Below are 24835 nucleotides of genomic sequence, written 5' to 3' on the forward strand. Positions count from 1 at the left end.
AGTGGGAGACACTTTTCTTTTTAACGCAGAAAAGAGAACAAGCTTTTACTGTAAGTATTTTATTATTTTTTTTAATTTTTTTTTAAATGTGGGAACTGTGTTATCTCTAGAAGGATTCTTGGGTCAGTAATATATTCACTAAACGAATGAACCTGCTTTGCTCAGCAACACTTTTTTCATAGTATCTCAATGTAAAACTAAATTGAATTAATAAAAAGTATAGTGTGAACAGGTCTGTGTTAGCTGAAAATGAGCTGGGGGTGGTCTAAAAGCCATTGCAACCACAGAAAGAAATCCCCCCCTCCCCTGTGAGAGCTGGCTACTGTATTTTCTGCTCAGCTACATACATTTAGTGACAGAAGGGGTGAAGCTGTTTCTCTTCCTGCTTTCTGCTCTGGCAATTTACGGTTTTTCCCCGACAGTGAAACGAAGCAGGAGCACAAGCAGAGTTTCCTCTGCTACTGCATGTGCACAGTCCAGTCAAGGAAGGGCAGAAGGGAATGGGGCTGCTAAGCCAAGAGCTTTGGCAGCTCATACCTGTGGGAATCAGGGAAAGCATTGGGGCACTCGAGCAGGTACCTCTTACAGCCCCACAGCACAGAGCTGGTCAGGTTCTCAGCAGGACCCTTTCATTATAGCACCTCGACTGTTGTCCTTAAAACTGTATTGTGGATGAAGATTGGGCATAATAACAATTGTAGCAATAACAGCATTTATGGAGTGGGTAATATGGCAAAGTTGTAGAGATGTTAATTAAGCCCTGTGTGCGTAGCAGTAAAGGATTAGTGGTAGAACTGGTTTGAAAACAGGGATTCTCTACCTTTTTCTCTTGTGTACAGTTCTAGATATCCCCTACTAATCCCTTCTGGTTTGCATATTTCATTCTAAATTGAAGTGTTCTTAGCCCCTGTAACCTCAGTAGCAGAGAGGATACTTGATTTGCTGAAACAGTGTTGTTTGCACAATTTGACAGGTAACTACCACAGAAATTCCTCATCCTAACATGCACACGTGGATGTGCTACCCCTTCCCTTTCTTGTGCAGTTCTAAACCAATTTAATTTCATTATGTAGCCCACCAGGGTGGGTCATTCAGTCCATCAGTGGCCCCCAAAGTCACAACTGCAAACTGTTGGTACTGTTGCTTAGGTCTGTTCTGTTCCTGTTCGTTATGAATATTTTTAAAATGCAGAAGTCCTCTGGTTTCTCCTGCAGCTTTGGAGTTATGTCCTCATCTTTGCAAAGAGCCCTTTCTGTCAGAAGTTCACGCTGCCGCTCATAAACGCTCAGAAGTTCCCAGTTTATTAACTTTAAGTGAGTTATTCTGCACTTTAATGGGAGATAAATATCTCCTTAAGGGATAGCTTCCAAATCTCAATTATTTCTCTGCACTGTGATGGATGGAAAACGGGAGTCAGGGAAACATCCCAGCATGTGGCAATCTGTGAGGCTGCTCGCTTGCGTGCTGCGTGACAGATGTTGATTTATCTAATTTTTGCTTTCTTTTCTGTGGGGTTCCTGTGCAAGGCAAACGAATGAGTCCATCTTCATAAATACCCTATTTAGCAAGCAATTATTATCCCATTTTTACAAATGGAAAAACTAAGGCATAGGAAGATTGCATGGCTGAGGGGGTGTGATGACTCTGTGCTGGAGCTGAGGATGGAAGCAGGTGGAATTCCATGGAATGTGTTGCCTGTGGTATCATCCCTCCATGCTCTGAGGGGACAGGGAAGCTGCCAGTCTCTGCACTAGACAGGACCACCCTGTATCCACATGCTGTGCATCTCTGCTGTTCCAAAAAACATCATCATTCCTTTTCATTCTTGTAGTTGTATCTACCCTCTATGCTACAGAAAAACGTAATGACAGGTAATTATCAGGCAAACCACTTGTAATTATTCTTAATTTCTTCAGCAATTATATAGCTCTTTCTGTATCTGAAATGAAGCCTCCTTTTCTTCCTTCTTGTGGGTTGGCAAAACATGAAGTGACCGTATGTGTCACTTGCTTTGTGCTGTATTCACTGGGACAGTAGTTCAAAGAACCTGGATTAATGAGCAATAGCTGCCTTGAAATGGCTCTAAAATGTTTTTGTTCTCCACCTGCAATATACTGAACATGAATTAAACCCATCTATTTGGGACAGAGTCATATTGGGTAAAGGCCAGGGTGACCTAATTCTTCAGGATTATAACATGGTTGTTAACTTCAAAAAGGGAGTTTGGAATCAATGCATCATTTTTAGCCTTCCTGAATCTTCCTGTGCATCCTTCAGCAACATGATGTTTGTGATTCAGAATTGCCACATCATTGCTAATGGGTAGAAAATTACAGCTGGGTTGGGATTTTTGTTTCTTTATCCTCACGTTTATAAGATCAGGGGTCATAAGGAGGTAGCAGTTTCTCTTCTGAGCTGTGTGATGGTGACTGGTTAGATAATCAATGTGAGGAAGGAGGAGGAGGAGGAGATGGAGAATCCGTGTACAAACAGTGTAATTCAAACTACAGGATGAGCATGTTCCCAGACATCTCAGAGTACAGCTTTGGCTCAGTTTTCCAGCATCAGTCACTGTGCTGGATGACAGTAAAGATGTCTGTATTTTCCTGCCTCATAAATGGCCAGTAGCATGGAACAAGGACAAGGGAAATGTAGCCCAACCAATTCCTTGTCCATGTGCACACATGAGGATTTTGTTGTGATTTCTGCATTTTTCTCATGTGATCTAATGATGAGTGAAAGACTGACAAATCCAAAACTCCACGGAGAGCTTCTGTGGAGGAGGGTGGGCAGAAGGTTTTGCAGTGCTCTCCACGCCTGGAAAAGTCATCAATGACTCTAATGGTTGCTGTGGGAAGAGGATTTTATTTTGAATGATGTTAAGACATGGAGTTTTGCAGTTGCTGACCTGGCCTCTGGCAGCCTTGTTGGGATGCTTTTGGAGGCTGAGTTGATGGCTGTCACGTGTGGCTGCCTGGACCTGTCCTTGCCTAGGCCATGTCTGATGTACTTTAGACATCCTTGGAACCTTTTAGTATATTTATGTACTACTTAATAAATACCAATTGTAGAGAATTACTGAAAACACACTAAGGAAATAAGCAAGAAAAGCCTTAACACAAAAATGTGAGCTGATCACTTACCACTGTAACCACAGATAAACTTTGTCTATGGGAAGTTCAAGGGAGTTTCCATTATCTGTTTCCATCTGACACCAGGGGGGGAAGAAAAGGAACTGACTCTGCAATAATTGATTATAGAGGAGAGGTAGAGCCATATCCCCTGGAAAGAAAATTCTCATCTGATGCCACAGTGGAAGTGCTCTTTTGATGTTTAGGAGTTCTACAGAAGAATCATTAAAACAAAATGCAAAGCAAACTACAACACGAAAGAGTGACTGGATGAATGACCTTGGGAATGTCTGTGTCTTAATTTCTGTGTAGTTCTGTATCTAAAGCTTAACAGCATTTTTAACTTCTTGCAAAATCACTTGTATCCTACAGCTGCCTAGCTGTTTTATTGTAGTACATTTTTCTTCACTCTTAAAAGCTGAAAAATAATAGTAACACTAAAACTACCTTTGCTTGAGGCATGAATAAAACCAGCAGAATCTGCCCTGCTGTCTGGACATGAAAATTTCCAAGTGATGTCTTGTCTCCTGGTCCTCTACCAGCAAACCACGAAAATTCAGCTGCAAATGAGACTGGAAAGTGAGTCTGCTGAGGTAGACCAGAGGAAACTGTGAAGTGTCTGGGGTCAGGTTTATAATGGATTCTTTTTGGGCAGCAAAAGCAAGAGGAGCCTTAGAGATGAGGTTTTGGGAAATGGGTCTTTTTTTGTCTGAGTTGTGTTAGGGTGGAAGCGGGTGTTCTGGCTTGGGGTTTTTTTGTGGGCTTTTTCATCCAATTCTAATTAAAGATGAGCTTTGTACTAGCAAGAATCCAGCAAGTGTCTGCTTGGAGGAGTGATGGAGGAAGGTTGCACTGAGAACCTCAAATACACCAAAACCAAGGTAATAGAAATTAAAGCAAAGAGAGAATGAATAGTCACAGAAATACTACTGAGAGAAAAGGAGCAGATGCCTGAGGAAAGCTGCTAGAAGTGACCAAAAGAGTAAGGAGTTTGTTTTTATTTGTTAGCCTGATCTTATTTCCACATGGATTTTTGTTCATGCCATCTATCTCCAAGTTACCAATTCCTGTATTTGGACTATCAGCTTCCCTGGTTTGATTCCTAATATCAGTTAAGAAATCAAGATGAGTCATATGGAAGCATCTGTCAAGCCTAAAAATTGTTGTTTAAAGTTAATTGATGTGAAAGGCAGAAAAGAATTCTATTTCAGCCCAGCTGTCTATCCTGCCATAGAGCTTCCTACGTGCCACTAGAAAATGCTTTACAGTTTACTGAACTTGTTAGATATTTCTGTGTTCCAGTTGATAGTTTGTCTGAAAATAGCAGAAGCTGATTAGAAGGAAAATAGTAGAAGCATGATGCAGATTTTACCAAAAAAAAATTTAAGAAATAAAAGAAAATCATGCTTTGAATTTGTGAGTGTGTGTAATAAAGCTTCTGGAATAGTCTGACCTTTGGATGTAATGAAAAGTAACTGAATTACAGGAAAATGGCACTGGGGACTGTGTGGTTTAACCCACCAAAGTCACACTTGTGTCCCTGAGAGCCTTAAGCTGCAGGGTTGGGACTTTGGCCTCATTCTTCAGAACTGCTGGGCATTCCCAAGTCCTGATGAAGCTACCATCTGGCACATTCCTGCCCAGATTCAGAAATGAGTTTTCATAGATCTTTATTTCACTCCTTTTCCCAAAGCATCTTTGTTGCATGACTCTGCTTTAGTTTGAGTCTCCTGCTTAGTCCTGACACACAGACAGGGGCACCAAAACCTACATTGTGTAAAGTATGTGGGGCACAAATAATTTCCATCCCCCATCAGAGATTTTCCTGTGTAATTTCATTTCTGCAGATATGCTGATAATTTTAATTTATTTAACGGTATAACTCCTAGGTTTCTTGAGTGTGAAATAATATTGTTCATCATCACTCAAATCAACCTATTATTTTTAGTTATTCAGAATAAAATAGCCTTTAATAATCAGCAGAATTTGTATCCTAGAAGTTTATTCCAGAGAACTGGTGAATTCCTCCTTTGATCCACAGCCAAGTCTGAATATCCCAGAGCCCTGGTGCTGTTTCTGCTGATGCTGACTGCCTGTGAGTTAGGATAAATTCTTAATCCAGTTTTTCTAGCTGTAAAATGGGAATCATTCTAGGCTGGTTCTAAAGACTTATTAATAAATGCATGTGGACTGACTAATAAAGAAACGTCTGGATTCTCAGCCTTTAATAAAACAGTAAAATTTCAAGTAAAATGGTCTGCAGAACTTCTGCCAACTGCCCAAATAGTCCTCATCAAAATATTCCAAATACCCTTTAAAAATACCCGTAAGAAAGGATGAACTGTATAGCATGGCCTGAATTTTTAAAGGCTGATGCCTGCAGGGAATTCTGAGGATTACTGAGAGAAAAAGCTCTGTCAGGACCGGCTTTACATTTTTGGTAAACTTTCTGATTATCATTTGCAGCACCTGTTTCAGGGCAGAGGTGTATTCAGACACCACTTTGGGGTGTAAAAGGTTTTTAAAAAACCAACCCCAAACCCCTGCAGTCTGGAAGTGCCTGGCAATAGAACCAATTTTGCTGCTCTGAAGTTCCATCTTGCTGAGTTCTCATTTATTTCAGCATGGGGTTGCTTCCTCATGTTTTCAGAGTACAGCTCCAAGCAGGGCATGCTACAGGGATTTAGTTTGTCCAGCTGAGTGCCCTGCTCTGCCTGATGCCAAAGAAAGACTTTGAATCTCAGGATGGCACTAATTCTGTTTGCTTCTGAAGGAAAATTCCCTGTGAAATGTGAAAAAATGAAAAATAAAACCACAGAGCTCCAGGCATTGCTTAAAGCGAGTCATTTTCCCATGAGAGTGGACAGAAGCAGCTCTCATCTGAAACTGCTGAAACAGAATGGGTGTAAAACAAGTGATTTGTGTCACTGCGTTTGCAGAAACAGCTTGGTTGTGTCTCTTGTGGAAAGCTGCTTCTCTTTCAAATCTCCTTGTGTGGGTAGCCTAGAGATCAAATCAATCTCTCTGGGGTCCTTGTGGAAGGAAAGGCTGATATTTACTGAAAATACAGTAGAGTTACTTCTAAGACAAGTAGATAAGAGCTGGATCTGATGTTTTTAATAAGTGTGCTGTTTCTACACCAGGATTAGAGAAACCTCCTTGCCAGTGTTTGCTGTCCTGATTGCTGCAGACATTTGGGATAGCTAAGTTAATATTTTTTGTTCCCTGCTACCATGAGCTCCTTCCATGAACAATTTTTTGATGCTGAACTGCAGTTTTCTGTTGTCCCCACTGCTCACCACTTCCATGGAGCTTTTTTTGTTTTATTTGTTTCACTGTAATGCAATAAATTGCATTTGGGGGAGGGGGAAAGCTGATGTTGACTCTGAGAATGGATTTTCTGCTCTCATCAAAGAACAGCAGGACTGTTTTTATTTAACTTTTTTCTTCTTTCTTTTCTTTTCTTTTTTCTTTTTTTTTTTTTTTTGGAAATAGTTTTATTTTGCACTATTCCTGAAGCAGTACTTCTAATAACTCAAATATGTGTCACCTACTTAGGAATGAAAGCAGCTTAGGATGTGTGCAACCTGGCTTGATCCTTTGAAGTACATATAAGGCTTGTGGAAAGTCTTGGAATCCCACTTCAGAGATAGAAATCTTTATCTACAAGGCAAATTCAGGTTAGCCAAATACCCGAGAAGTCTTAACTCCATCTTTTACAAATGCCAGTTCTCCTATAAATACATGGAAAACTAATAATAAACACTAATAAATCCAGGTATTTCTTCTCAATTTTAGTTTCATCTGCTTGGTGCAGTAAAATGTTATTGAATCCGCATGGTGAATAATTCAGCTCTCTTTACATGAAAAAGCCAGTTTGCCTCAGGCTACTGGCTGGATTTCTTGAGCTGTGGTTTGGGTTTGTTTTCTTTTAAAGTACCTCTTCCTTTTACCCCTAACATCATGGTCTAATGAGCCTATCACTCCACTGCAACTTTAAAATGTCATGGATGACTCAAGATTAAATTCCTTTGGATATCAAGACAGCATCTGTACAGCTTAAGGCAGGAAAATGAGGTACGGTTATGAAGAAAACCGGAGGGTATGATAAAGCAATGTATGTGCAACCACTGGATCTGCAGAAAACCAAAATCTGCATAATTTGGAGATCTAATCAGCAAGAGAGTTTGCATGTGTAGTTGCCTGTTCACCCATATAAATACAGTGAATGTCAAAAGCCTGTTAAAAGGATTAAGAACCTGTTAAAAAATAGGTTTTTAAATACCGTAAAGCACCAAAGCTTGCTAAGGTGGATCATGAGCTGTGGGAATGCTAAATAATATTATCTATTGTAATATAGTTTACATATCTGTCAGGGCTTTAAAACAGTGATCAGCATAATCATCACCAAAGACTTTTAATGAGATCAGTGGATGGCTCCTCACTGGATGCGTTGAGAATTTTAATGGGGTAACGACTATACTTAGCAACAGCTAGTAACTTTTTTATTCCTTTATTTAGGAGCTGATAGGTTGCTGCTGTGGAGACAGTAAACAGCCCTCCCTGCAAGAGGCACCAAGGACGAACAGAGGCAATGTCACTTGCTGGCTTTGTTCTCTCCAGAACAGCAGCAGAGCACTTGACACTTGCCTCTGTGCAGAAACATTCCCTGAACAGACCGTGGTGGCACCTGGAGGGTGCTGTCACTGTCAAATCCACCTTGGCCCCAGACAGATCTGTGTCCTGGGAGTTCAGTGAATGTTCTTACTTATGAATGTGAAATCAGGTACAAAGCAAATTACGAGATGTAAAATGTGACCAGAGCCACTCCTGACTCAGCCAGGGATAAATTGCTTCGGTGTCTCTGTCAAAGTGATGTTGTCCAAGTTCACTCTTCCTCTGTGAGCACATTGCTGAGGCACTGGGCTGATCCCTGTGGATATTCTGGTTACCTGTTTAACAGACAAGGAGCAAGTTACCCTCTGCCTACACAAGGCTGAGCCACAGCTACATCCTGCGTCTATTTTGGAAAGTGAAGAAAAGTGTTGCTCATACGAAGTGGAGGAGGACAGGAGATATGAGGCCACCTCCCCTCCCTCACATTCCCAGCCCAGCAGGCTGATGAGACTTTGAAAAAATATCCAAATAATTCCTTTATTCTGCTCATGGTTTGGATGGGGCAATGGCTGGTGAAAATAAATGGGTTTAGATCTCCAGGAGTTGAGGGAGTTGTTTAATTGGCAGCTGTCAGCCTACTGAGAGAAACAGGCTAGTTGTTCCTGCTGGCAGCTGAAATGTGTTCAGCTACGTCCAAAAAAAGGAAATCACGTCTATTTGCTGATTCCTGGCAGGATTTCTCTCTTGCATAAGCTTATCTCTGAGGAATAGTGGATCTGGATCTTTGTTTGCAAGGAAGTTGATATTTTTTTCTAGGTTTTGTGAATCTTGGTGTTGTGAAACATCTTTTTATCACTGTGGCAACATCAACTGCTGCTCCTCTAGAAGACTGATAAGTTAAAGATATATTTTCCATCCATCTGAGGAAACTTGCTTCTCATGTGACTTTCTAAAAGTGAGTGTTATTTTGGTTGAAGATGCTGGATCTAACAGTAAAATAAGTAATTTTCTTTTTATCCCAAGGTTGCTTGAAATTGCTGCGGACTTCAGTGTTCTCAGCTACTCTTTCATTGTGCTTCAGCATTCACAGGTGTTCTGCTGTGCCTGAGAGAGGTTTTTGGACTTAAACAGTCCCCAAAAAAGTTAATGTTCCTTCTGTGGTGTTCTGTTGGTATGAAAAATAAAGGTGGCTGTAGCCTGCTCTGAAGGTTCCTCTGGGCTGAGTTCTAATGTGTCTGAGGGAGGGAATCAAGTTTAGCGCAGCCTTTTCAGCCCTTCAAACTTGTGCCAGATATCTCTGTTACCCTTTCAGGTCACATAAAGACAACTTATATTTTTGTGAGAGTGTATAAATACATATAAACATTTTCTTTTTTTTTTTTTTTTTAGAGTCTGTAGATGGAGTTACTTGAGAAGAAAATGAAGAGTAGTGCCAGGCCTTGGAGCACAATAGCAAAGCAAGGGAGCCATGGGGTTGACAGAGTAAAACCTCTTTCCACCACCTCCACAGGAATGAAGACATCCAAGTCCTCCACTTCCCTTGCCTTTGAATCCCGGCTCAGCAAGGTACTAATCCATGGAGACTGTTCAAGCATTCCAGTCTTGTTGCAGGTTAAAGATTTGGTTTAGTCCTCAGACTACTACACCCACTGTATTAAGTGTAGGGAGACCTAAATTTTGTTGTATATTAGATTAATACACATTTCTGAAAGTGTTTTGCATGTACTGGGGGAGACACTGCTTCTGTACGCTCTGTGGGTGAGGGAATTGCCTACACTTTGAAGATGGAGAAAAACAAATGGCAAATTCTTAGTTCAGCTGATAGCTACACATGTAAAGAAATTCAAAGAGATTTATTAATGAATTTCCAGCATTCCTAAAAACCTGTGCCTCTCCCTTCAAGGTAAAAAACATATTAACAGCAGATGTTGCAATGTAACAAATGCATTTTATGAATCCTATTTTTCTATAAAGATATATTTTAAAAATAGCAGAAACTTCTGTCAAAGTAATGTTTTTAAGGAAATGGAGTAATACACCTGAAATGCTGCTGCATCTGCACCCTTGCAGCCAGCAAAGAGAAATAACCTGGTCATCCAAATCCAGACCAAGGTTGTAACTGTTCCCAGTAACAAAGATTAGTGAACAGCACATTGCAGGGTACAGCATTTAGATCTCCTCTTGATTAAATCTTCATTAATTGTCACAGTTTTTCAAGGAAAGGATTAATTTATTTAACTTGCTGTGTAGACTCCCAGATGCACTCATTAATAGGAGATTTCAGTCTGGTGCTCCAGGCAGGTTGTGCGGTGTGGTTGAGGCAGCATCTCTGAAGGAATGCTGCTGAGGAGACTAATCAGGAAATCTGATACGATTGATTTGTTAAATTTAGTGTTAATTGTGGAGAGATTTCTTCCTAATGACAGCTAATACCTTCAAATTGTCGTCCAGCTGCAAATTCAAAATCATCAAAGTGGCTTCCTTGAAGAAAGGGAGTAGAAAAGACACCATAGTTGCTGCTATAGGAAAGAACACATTGAAGAAATTACTTCAGAGAGACTTCAGAATTCTCTAAAGGTCAGCAAGTCAGGTTGTTCCATTCTCCTCCTCAGAGTGAGCTGACAAAACCTCTGCCAGAAGGCAAAACGTTCATTGTTTGGTATCCTGGAGCACATCAACACTTCAGCTATTGAAACTTATGGGCTCACAGGGTCCAGGAAACCACAGACTCTGAGTCAGAGGAGGAGATGAAAAGGAGAAGGAATTAGAGTTGAAAGATTTCATTTTGCTTAAATGTTTCACGTTCAGGAACCACTAAATAGGAACAGTGCTTGTTGTGTGCTGTCTTTTCTCTTAACCCAGCAGTGGTTTTCAGCCTGTGGTTCAGGGACCCCCGGGTGTCACTGGACAGCTTCAAAGAAAGTGAATTTTCATTTGAGAAAACACTTTAGGTGTCCACAAACTCAAAAGTATAGAAAAACTACTGCTCTGGGGAGACTCTGCAAAGCTTTGGTTTTAAAATACTTTAAGTATTTTTCCTGAAATTAATTAGAGACTGTTACTAGAGGGCACACAAATGGGAAATCAGCTGACCAAAGTTCTGAGATAAACTACAACTTCTGCTTGCTGAAGCAAGATAATTTCAGTGTTTCTCCTTGAATCTTACCTTGTACTTGTGTTCCATGAGTTTCCTGAGTAGGCACTTAGAGCAGACTTGTGTCACCAGAGATTCCTTCCCAAAAAGTTGCCAGTTGCCAGTAGACTATTCCTGTAAACTATTTTCTCCTTGCTTTTTAATTATTTGCATTTTTGAACAGTCTTTCCTATTTTCATTCTTCATCGTTGGAACAGTGTTTTATCTCTTAACCCACTTCACAAAAACCTGGAATGCAAAGCAAATACAAAAACTATGTAGTCCAGTTATCAAGGCAATATTCCCATGGGGTTATGGTATGGAAATGTTAATTTTTTCCCAAGGAATCTTGCATTTTGAACTAATTGATGGGAATATTCAGGGTCCTGACCTGTTCCACCCTCTGTGTCGCAGCTGAAGCGGGCGAGCAGTGAGGACACGCTCACAAAACCTGGGGCAGCAGCAGCTTCGGGAGTCTCCAGGCTGAAGAAGACCATCACAACTGGAGCAATTTCTGAGCTTGCTGAGAGTCGGCTGAAGCCCAGCCCAGGTAGGCACAGAGACTCTGGAGGACAGCCCCGTGCTCTGAGTGTCACTTGGTGTGCCAAGCTCCCTGCAGTGTTCCCTAGCCCCCTTGCAGCACAGCCGTGCCTTTCCCCCTGTCGCAGCCACAGGACGCTGTGCCTTGCACCCTACACCCCACGAGCCAGGGAATTGAGCTTCAAAGGGAGGCGCTGGATGGTTTTAGGAGCCTGGGCAGCCCCAGTAGCCAGGCGGTGGCGCCGGTGGCCCGCGCTCGTCCCGGCTGTGGGTCCGGGCTGGCCGGGGCGGGGTGGACCCAGCCCCCCGTCTCCAGAGCAGTACTGCAGTGGAGAGCTTGCCCTCTGACGTTTTCCCCATTTATCAACAATTTCTCCCTCTACTGAGTGAGCAGAGCTGGTTCCCCGCTGCTCCTGGGACACGGCAGAGGCGTGAGAGCAAAGAGCCAGCCCTGGGCATCCTCACGTGCAGCCCGAGCTACCCCGGGGCACGCTCTCCCCAGCAGCCTCAGCCCCATCAGCTAATTCCCATAGGTTTCAGACCTAAGCCTGTTTCGAGAGGCAGTGACACCATCTGCATACCAAGGGCTTCAGTGCAAACGCTCTGCTGTCCCCCAGGAGCTCAGCAAATGCTTGCTTTTGTCTGCTCCCTGGTGGCATTTCCAAGGGAATGTGAGCTCTTATTAAATTTGACCATGACCTCCCTATTTGTCACAGCCTCTGCAGGTTTTGGCTGTGTGACAGAACAATGTTACTCTCAGAGAGAGATTTCTTTAAGAAAAGAAAGTATAAAAACCTTTATATACCCCTGGAAGAAAATGATGTGTCTTGTAAGCACAAATGTTTCATAGTAACCCAAAGACAGACCCCATTCTGCTGTTAATCAGTGTGTAAATCCTCAAGTTTAATAGTGACTAGCTGTATCCAAAGGAATTTGGGATTCACAAGCCAATAAAGAGGCATGATGCTTGGGAGGAGCCACGCAGGGAGAAGAAAACCTGTACAGATGATGCAGCACAGGATCCTGGGAATGCAGCCAGGGAAACAGCACTGCAGGGATTCCAGAATGGAATACGTATGTCAGATACCAAAACACAAGCACTGGAATAGAGAGCCCTCTTCTGCATGCAGCTATAATAACTGGGATTGGAGGAGGGAGATTTATGATGATGACTACTTTAAATACAAAGCCTGAAATGGTTTATGGAGGTCAAGTTACATCTGGGTATTGCTTTGCCACTTTAAATTGCATCATTGGATATAACATCATCTATTGCTTGGCATCAGCATTTCTAGAAGTATGAATGGGAATATTAATGCAGAATGAAAAGAGTACAAGTGTGTAGATAAACACTAAGAATATATGTGCTACCCCTCTAAAATTTTTTTTAACTTAGAACTGTCCCAGCTCTTATGGGGATTATTATAAGTGGGTGTACAGTGCCTTACATGTCTGTTTTTACAGTGGTTTCATAGTTCAAAAGAGTGCTTGGAAATCCAGCTATATTCTGAGAATGTGTCACTGTCAGGGCCACTGGAAGGTGCTTGATCTTAGTAAGCAAGGCTACAAGCTAAATATTTTGTCACACTGAAAAAAATACCAATAGTCCCACTAAAATGGTGTATTGTTGCTAGGAGAACTAACAGTGAGTATGACAGAGGGCACAGCGTGTTCCAGGGAACAGAAGGAGGAAAGGGGAGAACGTTTTCAGCTGCTATATTTTATTGCAATGGCATCCCAAATAGTCTGATTGTGATCAAGATGCAATGCTGACTGTGGAGCTAATCCAAGTGAGAATGTTCCAGTAGCTGGGAAATGCAGATGTTTGTGTATGTAGCCAAATGTGTAAATCTAGAAATTTATTCTGAAACCACTTTCTTTGGTTTCTTTGATGGCCTTCATCTGTTCTGTGTTTTCATTTCATGTCCTGGCTGCAGGCATTATTTCTCCCCCTTGTTTTTGCTTTAGGTTGGGCTCTCTTTGTCTGTTACTCAAGTGAGTGAATTGATTATTTTGCTGAAATTATATTCTATTAGTTCCAGCCACTCTGGAACAAATAGAATACTAATACTCTGGTGGTACTCAGTTGGTATTATAGTCTTGGGTGAGAGAAATTAAAGGGAAAAAGGTATGGAAATAAAAAAGCTTAGGTTTCTTTCTTCTTTAGGTGTGGCTGTCCACCATTTGTGTGTTGACCTTGAGCAATAACACATGTGCCAAATGCTGCAGATAATAAATAATTGACCTCAAGATTGGTTGTTTAAATAGAGCTGTTTCTACGCTGCCCTTGGTGGAGTTTCAGTTATTTATTCCACCCTTTTATTGATGGAATTACCCCTGTCTGTCCTGTTGGGAGCCAACACAGTAAGTCATAAACAACTTAAAGGGGGATGAGGCCAAGCCCATGTACCCATCCTTGGCGAGTGGAGTTGAGCAAATGGAGCTGGAGACTGATTCTGGCTGGAAGTTCTGTGCTGTGATGTTTGGTTTTGTAACTGCTTGGCAGTTTTGAAATCCTAGGCAGTGGGAAATGACACACAGGGAGAAATAAATGTCTTGTATTCAGCTTCCTTATCCTCAGTGTAATGTCTTCCCATGTGCTGTCCTGAAGTAGCCATTTGGGTTTGTTAAAACCAAGCTTACAGAGGTCTGGCATTGTTTTTAGTGTCTCAGTAGATGAAAAAGAGCTGTGAAAATTGTGGAACAGGAGGAAGAGTTCACTGATCTTGGAAAATATTGATTTTAATGCATGCACTTGTAAAGCCATCCAGGCTATGAAGCCATATAGTAAAGAAATGATTGTGAAATGTATAAATAGAGAAGTTTGTATATTCATGAGAAACTAGGACTCTCTTCTCCTAAGGTTCAGGGTTGTAGGAAATCAATGACTTCAGATTCTGCTCCTTTGAGGTCTGCAAGCCAAATAACCTTAAAAAATGCAATTTCACAGAGAATTTCAAAGCTTCTTATGTGATCATATACCTCTCAGGAAGAGCACTGCATGGCAGGACTGGTATGCAAATGGAAAATTTGAGGTTCAGGCAGGTGAAATTACTTTCTCAATGGAGCCTGGAAGTCATTCCAAATCCTTGCTCTGTCATTCAGTCCCTACAAACTCCCAGTTCAAGCACTTTCTGAAAACTTCCCTGGAGGCTGTCTGGTTTAATCATGTTCCTGTGCTGCTTTGATGTGATTTCAGTGACAGCTGCTATTATCTGTCAGGTTGGACAGGAACCAAAAGGAGTCTTATGCTGGACATCAGAAAAGAGAGAGAGCCAGGATGTGGGCATGGCACAGTCCAGTCACACATCATCCAAAAGCATTGAGAATATTTCAGCCATTCCCATTTCTCAGAAATATATTGATTTTTATATCGAGTGCTGCCAGCTCCAATATGAGGTATCAGTTATCCTTGAAATGTAATTAAGAGATAGCTGTACTTTGTTTTCTCAGGCTGCTTCATCAGCTTATTTTTTAAAGCTAAATACAGGCTAAATCTCTATAGACAGCTTGATTTTTGCCTCAGAAACAATAGGTAACTGTCAATAACAATGCTATTATCACCTACCTCAGTACTTTTAGAAATTCTGGTTGTTTTGCTGACAAGCTCAGGTTCTCTCTAAAGCCCAGACCAGGAGACAGGTGCCACACCTTCCCACAGTGACAGTGGAATGTGTTACATCTTTGGAGGCTAGGAGAAGCCAAGATGCCAGCAGGACTGTGAGGGGTGGCCTGCTGTGTCACCCCCTCCTCCATCAGAAATTACCATTTATTTTAATGCATAAAATGGGAAAAATCAATACTTGGCCTGAGTTTTCAGCCAAAATAACAAAAGCTTGTTGCTTTCTGTGTGTTCCTGCTGAGTTGATCCACATCCAAGGCTGGAGATGGTGCCAATCCAGGAGCATAGGGGAGGGGAGCTCAAAGATATTAAGAGTTTCAATTATCTCCTCAGCATCTCATGTCGAGGCTCTGAACTCTGCAGGTTACCTGGACAAAAGCTGCTAATCCCAGAAAGGAACATTGCCAGCATTGGAAATGAAGCTGCTGTGCAACACAGACTGTTGTAATAAACCCAGCAAATTAAACAGGGAAACAAAAGTATCAAGAAATGTGGCGTAATCAGTGAAAGCTATAGAAGGGCCTGAAGGTTATATTGGGTTGAACAATCTTTAGCTGCAATAAGGAGGGGCTCTGTTTTGATGAGTTTTTCTGTGATTTGTCATCCACATTCCTGCCCAAGAATCAGAGTTAATGTCCCAGTGACTAAATATGATACCTGTGTATTTTCAATTCCTTCCAAGTGCTAGTAGAGCACATACCATGACTCCATTTGTCCATCATTGTTTGCTTTTCTTGTAGTTTATGTGAAAAGTCTTGATTTGCCTCTTAAAACAGCTGCTTGCAGCTTTTCTGTGTACATAGTGCTGATACTCAGAAAAGAAAGGCTTTAACTAAATGAGGCCAACTGGCCCCTGCCAGCACTGCTGTCAGTGCTGGGAAAGCTTGAATATCACTGGTGAGACTTGTTCACCTGTGGCTGATTCCAGAGGGGAGACTGGTGTATGGTTTTATTGCACACAGCTCATTAGATATGCTTCTTTCCCAGCAAAATTGAAAATGTGGCTCACTGCAGGTTTCAGAGCTTCATGCACGTTCATAGAATTGTCATTTTCAGCTTGCTATTTGATAGTGATAAATGGACTTCATCAAATTTACTGTCTTCTTTCAGCTAACTTCCCTGCTTGGTGAGTGTGTGCCACTTTCTGATGTAGGGTAAAAATTCAGATTAATTTGAAGCTAATCCAGACCAGAAGCTGTCCCTCCGCAGCCAGAAAATTCAAGAAACTATCTTTTAAATAAAAGCTTTCTTTAAAAAAAAATCCTTGAAAAAAAAAATCCAACTGACAATTTAGTAGTTCATAAGATGCTAATGCACCCCAATTAGGACAGGAAAAAGGAAAGTGATTGCTTTTGAAGGACAGCTCTCTGACCTTGGGGCCTTTTTACTCTGCCATACATCAGCTTTTGACAGCGCCTGCTTTTTGTGATCTGTCACATCAAAGCACTGCTATAGGTTTGGGAGAGGTTGCTGCACTTTGCATTGAGGCTCGTTACTGTCTCATTTTTCTTGTGAACGATAGTGCCAAGTGTGAGGGACGTTAATGAGATCGGTATGTTCTGTTCCACCAGGCTTCACTGCAACCAAATGGCTGAGTTCATCTGGGCTTTCCCAGGAGCTGTAAATATGCTTCAAAACCTCATCTGGAAAGCCACTTGCATTTTGCCCCCCCCCCCCCCCCCCTTCCAGGTACAAGACACAGATCTTGCATAATTATTCTTTCTTACAAAGAGATTCTAGCTCCAAAAGGTGTATAAAAAGGAAAGGAAGACTCAAAATATTGCTTTGTCAGGCTGTTATTCAAATTGGCAAGAAGTGCTTCAGGAATTGAACAGGCAAAGGAATGGAAATGTGTCTGCATTTACATCCACAGCTCTACATGCAGCTGGATATGCATATTGACATCTACCCACACCTCTCAATATCTGCAAGGATGTTTAACATATTGCTACAAACATGAACCTGAACCTCCCTGACATTCCTTAGCAAAAGGTTTCCTCTCTGTGTGATTCCCCAGGTGTCAAGTAGTCAGAGTGAGTTTCAGCACCAGTTTAGAAGATTTCACTCACTATCCTCCAAAGGGAAAGCTCAAGATTTGAGGTATATCAAATTTGGCATTCCAGATTTAGGTTATGACTGCTACTTGTCAAGTTTCTCTTAATTCTTCTCACAAGGATTTTTTTCTTGCCATGGCCTGCAAATACAGTTGTTGATTGCTGATGCCTTTGCTGAAAATGTTCCTGTATGCTTTTGTTTTCCATGTTCTTTGAAGCTTTGCTCTTTCCTTCCCTAAGCCGTGGATAGTTCTGCATCCCAGAATGGCTGGGAGTGGGGCTGTTTCACATGACTGTTCTTCAGGCATCTTTTTCCTCTTTTATAACTGGGGGTGTAGTGAGACCATTGCATTTCAGAGGCTGTCTGGTAGGATTTCTGATACCTGATCCTGTTATGGGTAACAGACTTTTTGAGAGGCATTCACAGGCTGGCTGCAGTCATCTTGCATTATTAAACAAGTAGGAATTAACTTCTGCTGACAGCACTGTCTGCAGAATGTACCTTTTTCAGTTTTCTTGCTGTCCTAATCTACTGCAGAATTTACATTTCCTGTGCTGAATCTTTATTAACACATTCCAAGATTCTGCAGTCAGCTTCTTGTTAAAACCACCTGTGACAGAGACACTTTCCTCTGTGTATTCTCCTGAGAATGACTTTGTTGGCACACGTGGGCCCCTCTGGGACCTGAGCCAGTTAAGAGGATTCAGTGTGTGTGGTAGGGATACTGAAATGCTAAATCTTGAAGGCTGTAATGACTTAACTCATTAAATTGTTGACAGTTAATTGGCTCAAGCCAACATGTATAGGGAGGATCCATTACAGCTGTAAGGGAACTGTGGTGATCCCAAAAGCCCTGTTAGGGACACCTAAACAGAGAGGGAAGCATGCCTGGATGCTCCAGGAATAGCACAAATCTAGGCTCTCTCAGCTTGTTTTAATTTCTTTTCAGGCTTTTTCACTGAATTTGTTCAGCAAAGTCAACACAACCTTGCTCTGACTACCTGCCCTAGGTTAATTATCAGCTTTCCTTCAGCTGGTTTGAAGAGAAATGATCCTTAACACAAATTCTCTGGGCCTGAATGTATTGCAGCCAGTGTGCCTTGGCAGAGAGCCATTGTGTTTGCACTTAAAGAATGGGAGGGAGAAGGAAAGGAGTGCAAAGCTGGCCTGGTCTGACAAGTATGCAGATCGGGGAGGGCTTGGCATTCCTTGTAGTATTTTTTTTTCCACTGTTTTTTTTTCAGCAGCTTTTGGCTTACATTAGATTTTAATACTGTAAAGCAAGAGGAGGGGGATTGACAGCTCCATCTCAGATGGGTTTCTAGAAGGCTGTTGGTCTGTGCCATGAACTGTGACCTCACCAAATATCTTCACTACAAAAAATTTGTTTCTAGCATGGTTAAAAAAAGCTATTGCTCATCTGGGATTCAGCTCTAGATGTTATATTCCTAATCTTTTGGGGTCAACTACTGGGAATGATACACAATTTCTGTAGATTTATTTTCCCTGCTGCTTAAGTACTTGGTGCTCGTAAAATCTTTAGCATCAGTGGAAGAAGGAGAGTGTGATAGTGTGAACTTTGGTGTTCATGATGCCCGTGCTAAGGGCCCATTCTGTTTACTCCAGCATCAGTATCTGTAACTTGTTTAGACCTCAGCCTTCTGGAGAGACTGTCAGCTACCTGGTCACTCCAAATCTGAGATTTGGTGGCATATTCACACTTGTTCTTGTGAGCATGGATTACAGCTTGAACAGAAGCTACACTCATTCATTTGCTGTGTTGTGAGTAGGATGCAAAGAAAGGTTATGCCTGGCAAGTAAGTCCTGTCATTTGACTAGAGAGATGAAAGAATTATGTATGTCACACCTTCAGTAATTCATTCCTATTCTCACTATATAGGAGAGGAGTGTTTGTGAAGTTTTACTGGCAGTTCAACAAAGTGCAAAGGGATGAGTCAAGCTTCACGCCTAGGAAGAGACCAGCTAATCTGCATTATAGGGATGAAATTCATTCATTCATTTTTATACCTTTATTACTGAAGAGGAAGGGAAGGTAATGTAAAATGTTCAGGTAACAAGTAGCTGCCTAAAGATTTAGCCATGCATCTCTTGTAATTGATTACCTAGTCCCCATGCCATGCTTGCTGTTCCTCCTTTTTCCTCAGCTTGAGCTGCAAGCTCCCTAAGCAGTAATCTCTTATCCATGCCTTCTGCTCATGCTGTACCTGTATTTAAAAATTTGTGCTTTACCTTTCGTTATGGACCTGGGCTAGAAGTCTTTGGCCTGACATCATTTTCCCTATCATGGTGTTAGAATGTTCTGACTTATGTTTCGTGCCACTGTCAAAAGTAACAGATTGGTTCTTGCAGTCCTGACTCTTCTACAGTGCTCAGATTTCAGGTGTGTTTGCTCTGACTCAGTGATTACATTTTATAATTACTCCAGGCTTGCACCAGTGCTGCACTGGGGCCTTGTTAGACTATTCCCTTTTGTGATTACAGAAATAGAAAGCAGGTGATGAAGTAATAAGTGCTCAGCTTCAGGATTTATCAGCCCAACAGACTCTCTCAGCTAATGCAGCCCCTCAGGTGAGTCCTGTTGAAGAAAAGCAGAAGTCTATAATGGAAGAAAATCTCTGGGGGAGATACTTTCAACAGCAGTTGGAGGATGTTTGCATCTGTACCTCGGAAAGGGCAGACTCAGTACCCACCACAGTAAGATATAAGACTTAAGACATCATAAGACAACTTTTAGAGAAAGAATGAAGTATCATTGTTTCCTTTTCCTAGAACTTTGATGGCTTATTCATTAAACAAAGCGTTTTGTGTTTGACATGTCATAAGACAGCAGCAGACAGGAGTTGTTTAATGTCATCCAAATATAGACAGCTGTATGAAAACTTTTCACTTCATCCATAAAGTGTCAGAAGAAGAACAATGGAAAGCTTAAGACTGACAATGAGCTCATCCTATTACACTGAAATATTAGCAAAATTCTGCTTCTATCATATTGAAAGGTCCCCAGATATTTTATTCGAAGTGATGGATTCACAACTAGATTAATTCTCCATGTTTTAGTTTCAGGATGTTTTGAGTATGGGAGACACATTAGTTTATTATTTCTGAATTTGTTTTTAACCCTCTTGTTTTTCAACAAGCCTCAAGATGTTTCTGTTAATTATCCACATAGTGGAAACTGATCACTGGAGTCATTCAGTATCCTTGTTCCCCGTGTACATCAGGGCTCCATGAGTGTGGAGCACCCTGATTTTTTTGAAAGATGGGCTGTTGCCCAGGCTCTGGGTGGGCCTGTCCTGTGCAGCCGCTCTTGCAGTGCCAATCACAGGCAAAAATATTGATGATAGAGATATGATATGAAATCTGCTCCTCTTTGTGGCTGTAGGTCTGGATGTAGTAGTGGCTGTCAGGTTTGATTGTTGTTTTATTAGTGCTTGTATGAAGCAAGTAATCAAGAAGTGCTTGCTTACTAGTATGAAGGGAAATTTGGAAATTACTTCAATAAAGAGCAATAGGCTTTAGTAGTATCCAGTGTATCCTGTATGTTGTTTAATATAATAGAGATGTGAACCTGCTGTGCTGTTCTCAGCACCAGTGGAGGCTGAGAGCAGCTGACAGTGCTGGGCTGACCCCAGCATAGCCCCAGAGGATACCAGAGCAGATCTGATAGATGGGACTTGTCAGAAATGGCTCATGCTCTCAATCACGGTCAGGTTTTCAGAGGAGTCCAGTCTTCATTTCAGCATCCTTTGGGTATCTATGTTTTCACAAGATGCTGAGCATTTCTGAAACTGGGTCCCCTCATTTTTGTGACGGTTAAGAGCTGCCCTTGCCCAGACATGTCAGTGCTGTGCTCAGCAGTGTAGTTAGATCTGTGGGCAGGGTCTGTTTGCTCCATCGTAAGCATGCTTCGGGTGGTGAAATTGTGGAAAATTAATGTTGGTTTTGCTTTAGAGGCATTTGGCTGCTCAGGTCTCTGCCGAGGGCCCCTCTGCCCTCCTTCACTCCCAGCCGCATTTCAGCGTTTTGCTTAGAACTATCCTGCTGTATGGCCCGGAGCGGGCTCTGTGCGATCCCCCCCCTGTCCGCCACGGCTGTTCCAGGGCAGGCAGGCTCCGCTCAATCCGGTGCCGGCGCGTCGCTCCCGGCTCGGAGCCCGGGCACCGCGGCTCCAGCGGCGCTGGGCGACCCCCGTGCCGGAGCGCTGCGGTTCCCGCGGCGGCCGCTGGGTGTCCCCCGGCGCTGCCCCGCTCCGCTCGCTGCCTGCCCAGCCCGGCCCGCCGAGCGCGAGGTCGGAATGAGGGAGGAGGCGGAGGCGCAGCTGCCTCGGCGGGGGCCGCAGCGCGGCTCTGCCGCCAGCTCCTAGCGAGGCGCTGCCTGCCGCGCCCCGCTGGACTTGGCTGGAGCGGGGGCAGAGGGACAAGGCAGGTCCGCGCCGGGACCGGGCATGAGCGGGGCGCCGGGGGCCTGAAGGAGCTCGGGAGGAGCCCGGCGGCCACCGGAGATGGGCAACCAGCCGGGCAGAGCGGAGGAGCACGAGCAAGGTGTGTGCGAGCGGCGGGGGGCGGCGGCAGCCGCGGGGATGGCGTTTTGTTCTCGGGGGCTGAGCCCGGCGCCCGCTGAGCCGGCACAGGGCTGTTGTCACGGCGAACGCCGGTGGCTTCCAGCCTGCTGGGGACACTGCTGCTGTTTGCCTTGTAAATGCGCTTTACTGCCGTTCCGTACCTGAGATCACAGCACCGTCCTTAGGGAAGCTTTGCTGAAAGGAGTCCTCTGGAGCAGAACGCCTGCAAGGGAGGGACCCTGTTCGCTGTCAGATTATTTTTTTTTGCATAGTCTGCACGATGCAGCTAAAAAGTCCAAAGCCGATGTAGTGATATACACAGAACTTGTCAGGATCTGCAGCTTGGCTGTGTTAGCCTTCACCATTGTTCGTGGCCTGAGGCCTGAAATTTTCCAGGCCTTAGAATTTGAAATGATGCCTTTGTGGAAGGTCTCCCACCATTGTCCTTTCAGAAGTGTAGTGTTCTGCATGTTAATCAGGAGCAGATTTCATAGAAAGCTGAGAGCTGGTATCAGGTAGATCGCATTCCCCGTGTGCCAGATGTCTGCACCGTACCCCAGCACGGCTGCTAATTTGTTCCTGATGCCGTAGTGCTGCTTTGGTTGCCTTCTGGTTTATTTTGCTTGTTTCTCAAATGCTGAATGAGGGGGGAAACCCCGTGGGTCCACTGATTTCTGCTGCTTATTTCTTAGTTTCTTTCCGAATTTAGAACCCTCTAACACACATAAGACCGCAATCGGTTGTATTTCCTGGCACTCTGTTTCTTGCTGTTGCCATGGGAATTTCATTCACAAAATCCCATTAAAGTTGTTATTGCTTGGTCAGGGGTTTCTATGACTTCGGGTAGATATGTAGGTATTAAGAGTAAATACAAATATACCTGATCTCTGGTATTGTTAGCTAGGGCTGCATTGCTGCTCAGGGATCTCTCACAATAGATCTGCCAGCGAGTGCTGGAACAGCAGTGAGGTGTAGTGAGAACTCTCTAGCACTATGTTAATCACCGCGCTAATGAAGAACACAAAAGCTGCCAGTATCCAGTCACCAGAAGAAATGCTGCCCTAAGGGAAAGCTAAACTTTAGGCTGGAAAGGATGGCTGCCTACATCCCCAGCCCCCGAAATCCGCTGGCCACTGCCAGCTAGCGGAGTTTTGCTGGAGCTAAACGTGTTAATGTCATTTAGGAGGGGTAGTACTGATAATAAACTAAGGGAGAGCTGGATAAATAGCCCGGGAGATACACTGCTAACTTCTGATCAGTTGGAGCAAACAGCCTCTGATTTCACAGGGCCATTTGAACAGCTTATTGCTATTAACACGGATGATAAATGAGTGTGCAGACCCCCTGTGGGTTTGAAAAATCTCTTTCATCCTTTGTTTTTTCTTGATTTATTTTTTTATTGAAGAGGAAAGAGTTATACTTCTGCTGCACCTAAGCAGTTTTTAAACTATTCTGTTTTTAAGTGTAGGCTGCACTAAGTCCTGTGTTAACAGCCTCACTGTTCGTAAGGTATGAATAGGACTGAAGAGCAGTGTTTTGTATTGAACTACATGTTCAAAACTCTGATGTTTAACCATGAAAAAGTGTCAGGAACTTTCCTGCTGACAAAAAAAAATTCTGACAATATATTCCTTATTGTGTGTGAGAGCTCTGGCTTTGGAACTCAGAGTTTGTGTTGGTTTTTGACAGCTAGGATACAAAAACCTGCTTCTCACACCAGAATGTGATACGTCGTAGTATCTCTGAGTTTTGTTTCTGCTTGAGTGAACTTAATTCAGCTCTCATTCAGGAACACCAGCATTTTGAACGTGGTACTCCTAAGCTCGTGTTTTGGAGTAACCAGGCTAAACCTCAGGAATGGGTTGCTTTGTTGATCTAGCTCATGAGCCAGCTTTAGCGACAGACAACCAAATTGACCTGTTTCCCTGGGCACGACATTCATCTTGTTTATCTGCCCTCTTAGGAAATTTGATGGGCATCTTATGGCTCCTCTCTTTTACCCCAAACTTACCATCTTGGGGTACTGGGGACAGCTTTGTTCCTCCTCTTGGTGTTAGTGGGCACTGAAGTCTTTAAATATCTGATCCTGTTACCATACAGGTTATAATTTAAAGTAAAATACTTACTTTCACTTATTTATGAGAGTATTATATACTTTAGTGGGTTTTCCTATTAAGTGTAAATTCTGGGTGGGCTGGTCAGTGCTGTCCAGGAACAGGAAGGAAATTGTTGCCTCCAAACTGAGCAGTTGAAAGTAACACATTAATACAAAGAAATGGGACTGCCTGAGCAAGGGACTGTGGAAAAGGGAAGACAGAGGAAAGAAATCCACTGCTGGTGTCCGATGGGAATGTTTTGAACAGAAGACAAGACTAACAGCCCAGTATCATCTCAAATTAATCTCTGTCTTCCTAAGAGTGTAAGAGTGTCTAACAAGGATTTGAGACGATTGCTTGTAATAACATTATATTCTATAGGCTTTTCCTGGCTTCTAATTTAAAACTTATTTTAAACAACTCTTACAATCATTTGTGAGAACTTTGTGGGGTGTGACCCAAGTTTGCATCTCTTTTTTGCCAAAACTCTGCTTCTTGCAAGTGGTTGGTGTCCCTGCTATACCCCAGTGCTCTGAATATTCATATTTTTAAAACCAGTGGAGGTTTTAGAATGAAAACACCTATAAAGTAGTGTAGAAAATGACGTGAAACAGGAGTGAATATTGCAGCAGTTTGTCAGCAGAATTAGTTTTCTGCTTTTGAAGCTGGCTGTCCAAGCTAAAGGAAGTATTAGTGTATACAAACACAGGCCAGAGCACCTGTGGAATAGCTGGAACATTTCCTGGGAGCTGTACAGAAGAATCCAGCATTATCCAGTGCACCGTATTTATTGGGAGAAAGCCTTTCAAACATAGTTTGCCTTGGAAACAGGGAGGCCTCCTGTTATTTCTGAACAGGAGCACTGACATTCTTTGACACTGGTTGACACGGTGATGGGGGGTGTTTATCCTCTAAACATCTGCAGGTGATGGATGATTAATATCTTTGGGAAGAGGTGGAAAAAAAATGACTCAATACCCACAAAAACTTTGGTGAAAGAATCGTTTGAATGGGAAATGTTAACTTCTCTTGTTGGAACAAGGTGATGGGTGGGGTTAT

General features: G+C 42.7%; 1 protein-coding gene across 7 annotated transcripts in view; it reads left to right on the plus strand.

Moving 5' to 3' along the window:
* Positions 1–24835, plus strand: part of SPECC1 (sperm antigen with calponin homology and coiled-coil domains 1) — an 84294-nt gene that overhangs the window by 11037 nt on the left and 48422 nt on the right. For 6 of the 7 annotated variants that reach the window (XM_069033057.1, XM_069033058.1, XM_069033060.1 and 3 more), the window contains exons 2-3: positions 9138–9314; positions 11296–11431. In XM_069033057.1, coding sequence (XP_068889158.1) covers positions 9147–9314; positions 11296–11431 — 304 coding nt within the window. In that variant the 5' untranslated portion in view covers positions 9138–9146. Of the gene's footprint in view, positions 1–9137; positions 9315–11295; positions 11432–21463; positions 21661–24835 lie in introns of those variants that run through there. The other variant, XM_069033059.1, reaches the window with a different exon arrangement.

The sequence above is a fragment of the Aphelocoma coerulescens genome, chromosome 19, assembly GCF_041296385.1.
Source record: "Aphelocoma coerulescens isolate FSJ_1873_10779 chromosome 19, UR_Acoe_1.0, whole genome shotgun sequence".
NCBI lineage: Eukaryota > Metazoa > Chordata > Aves > Passeriformes > Corvidae > Aphelocoma > Aphelocoma coerulescens.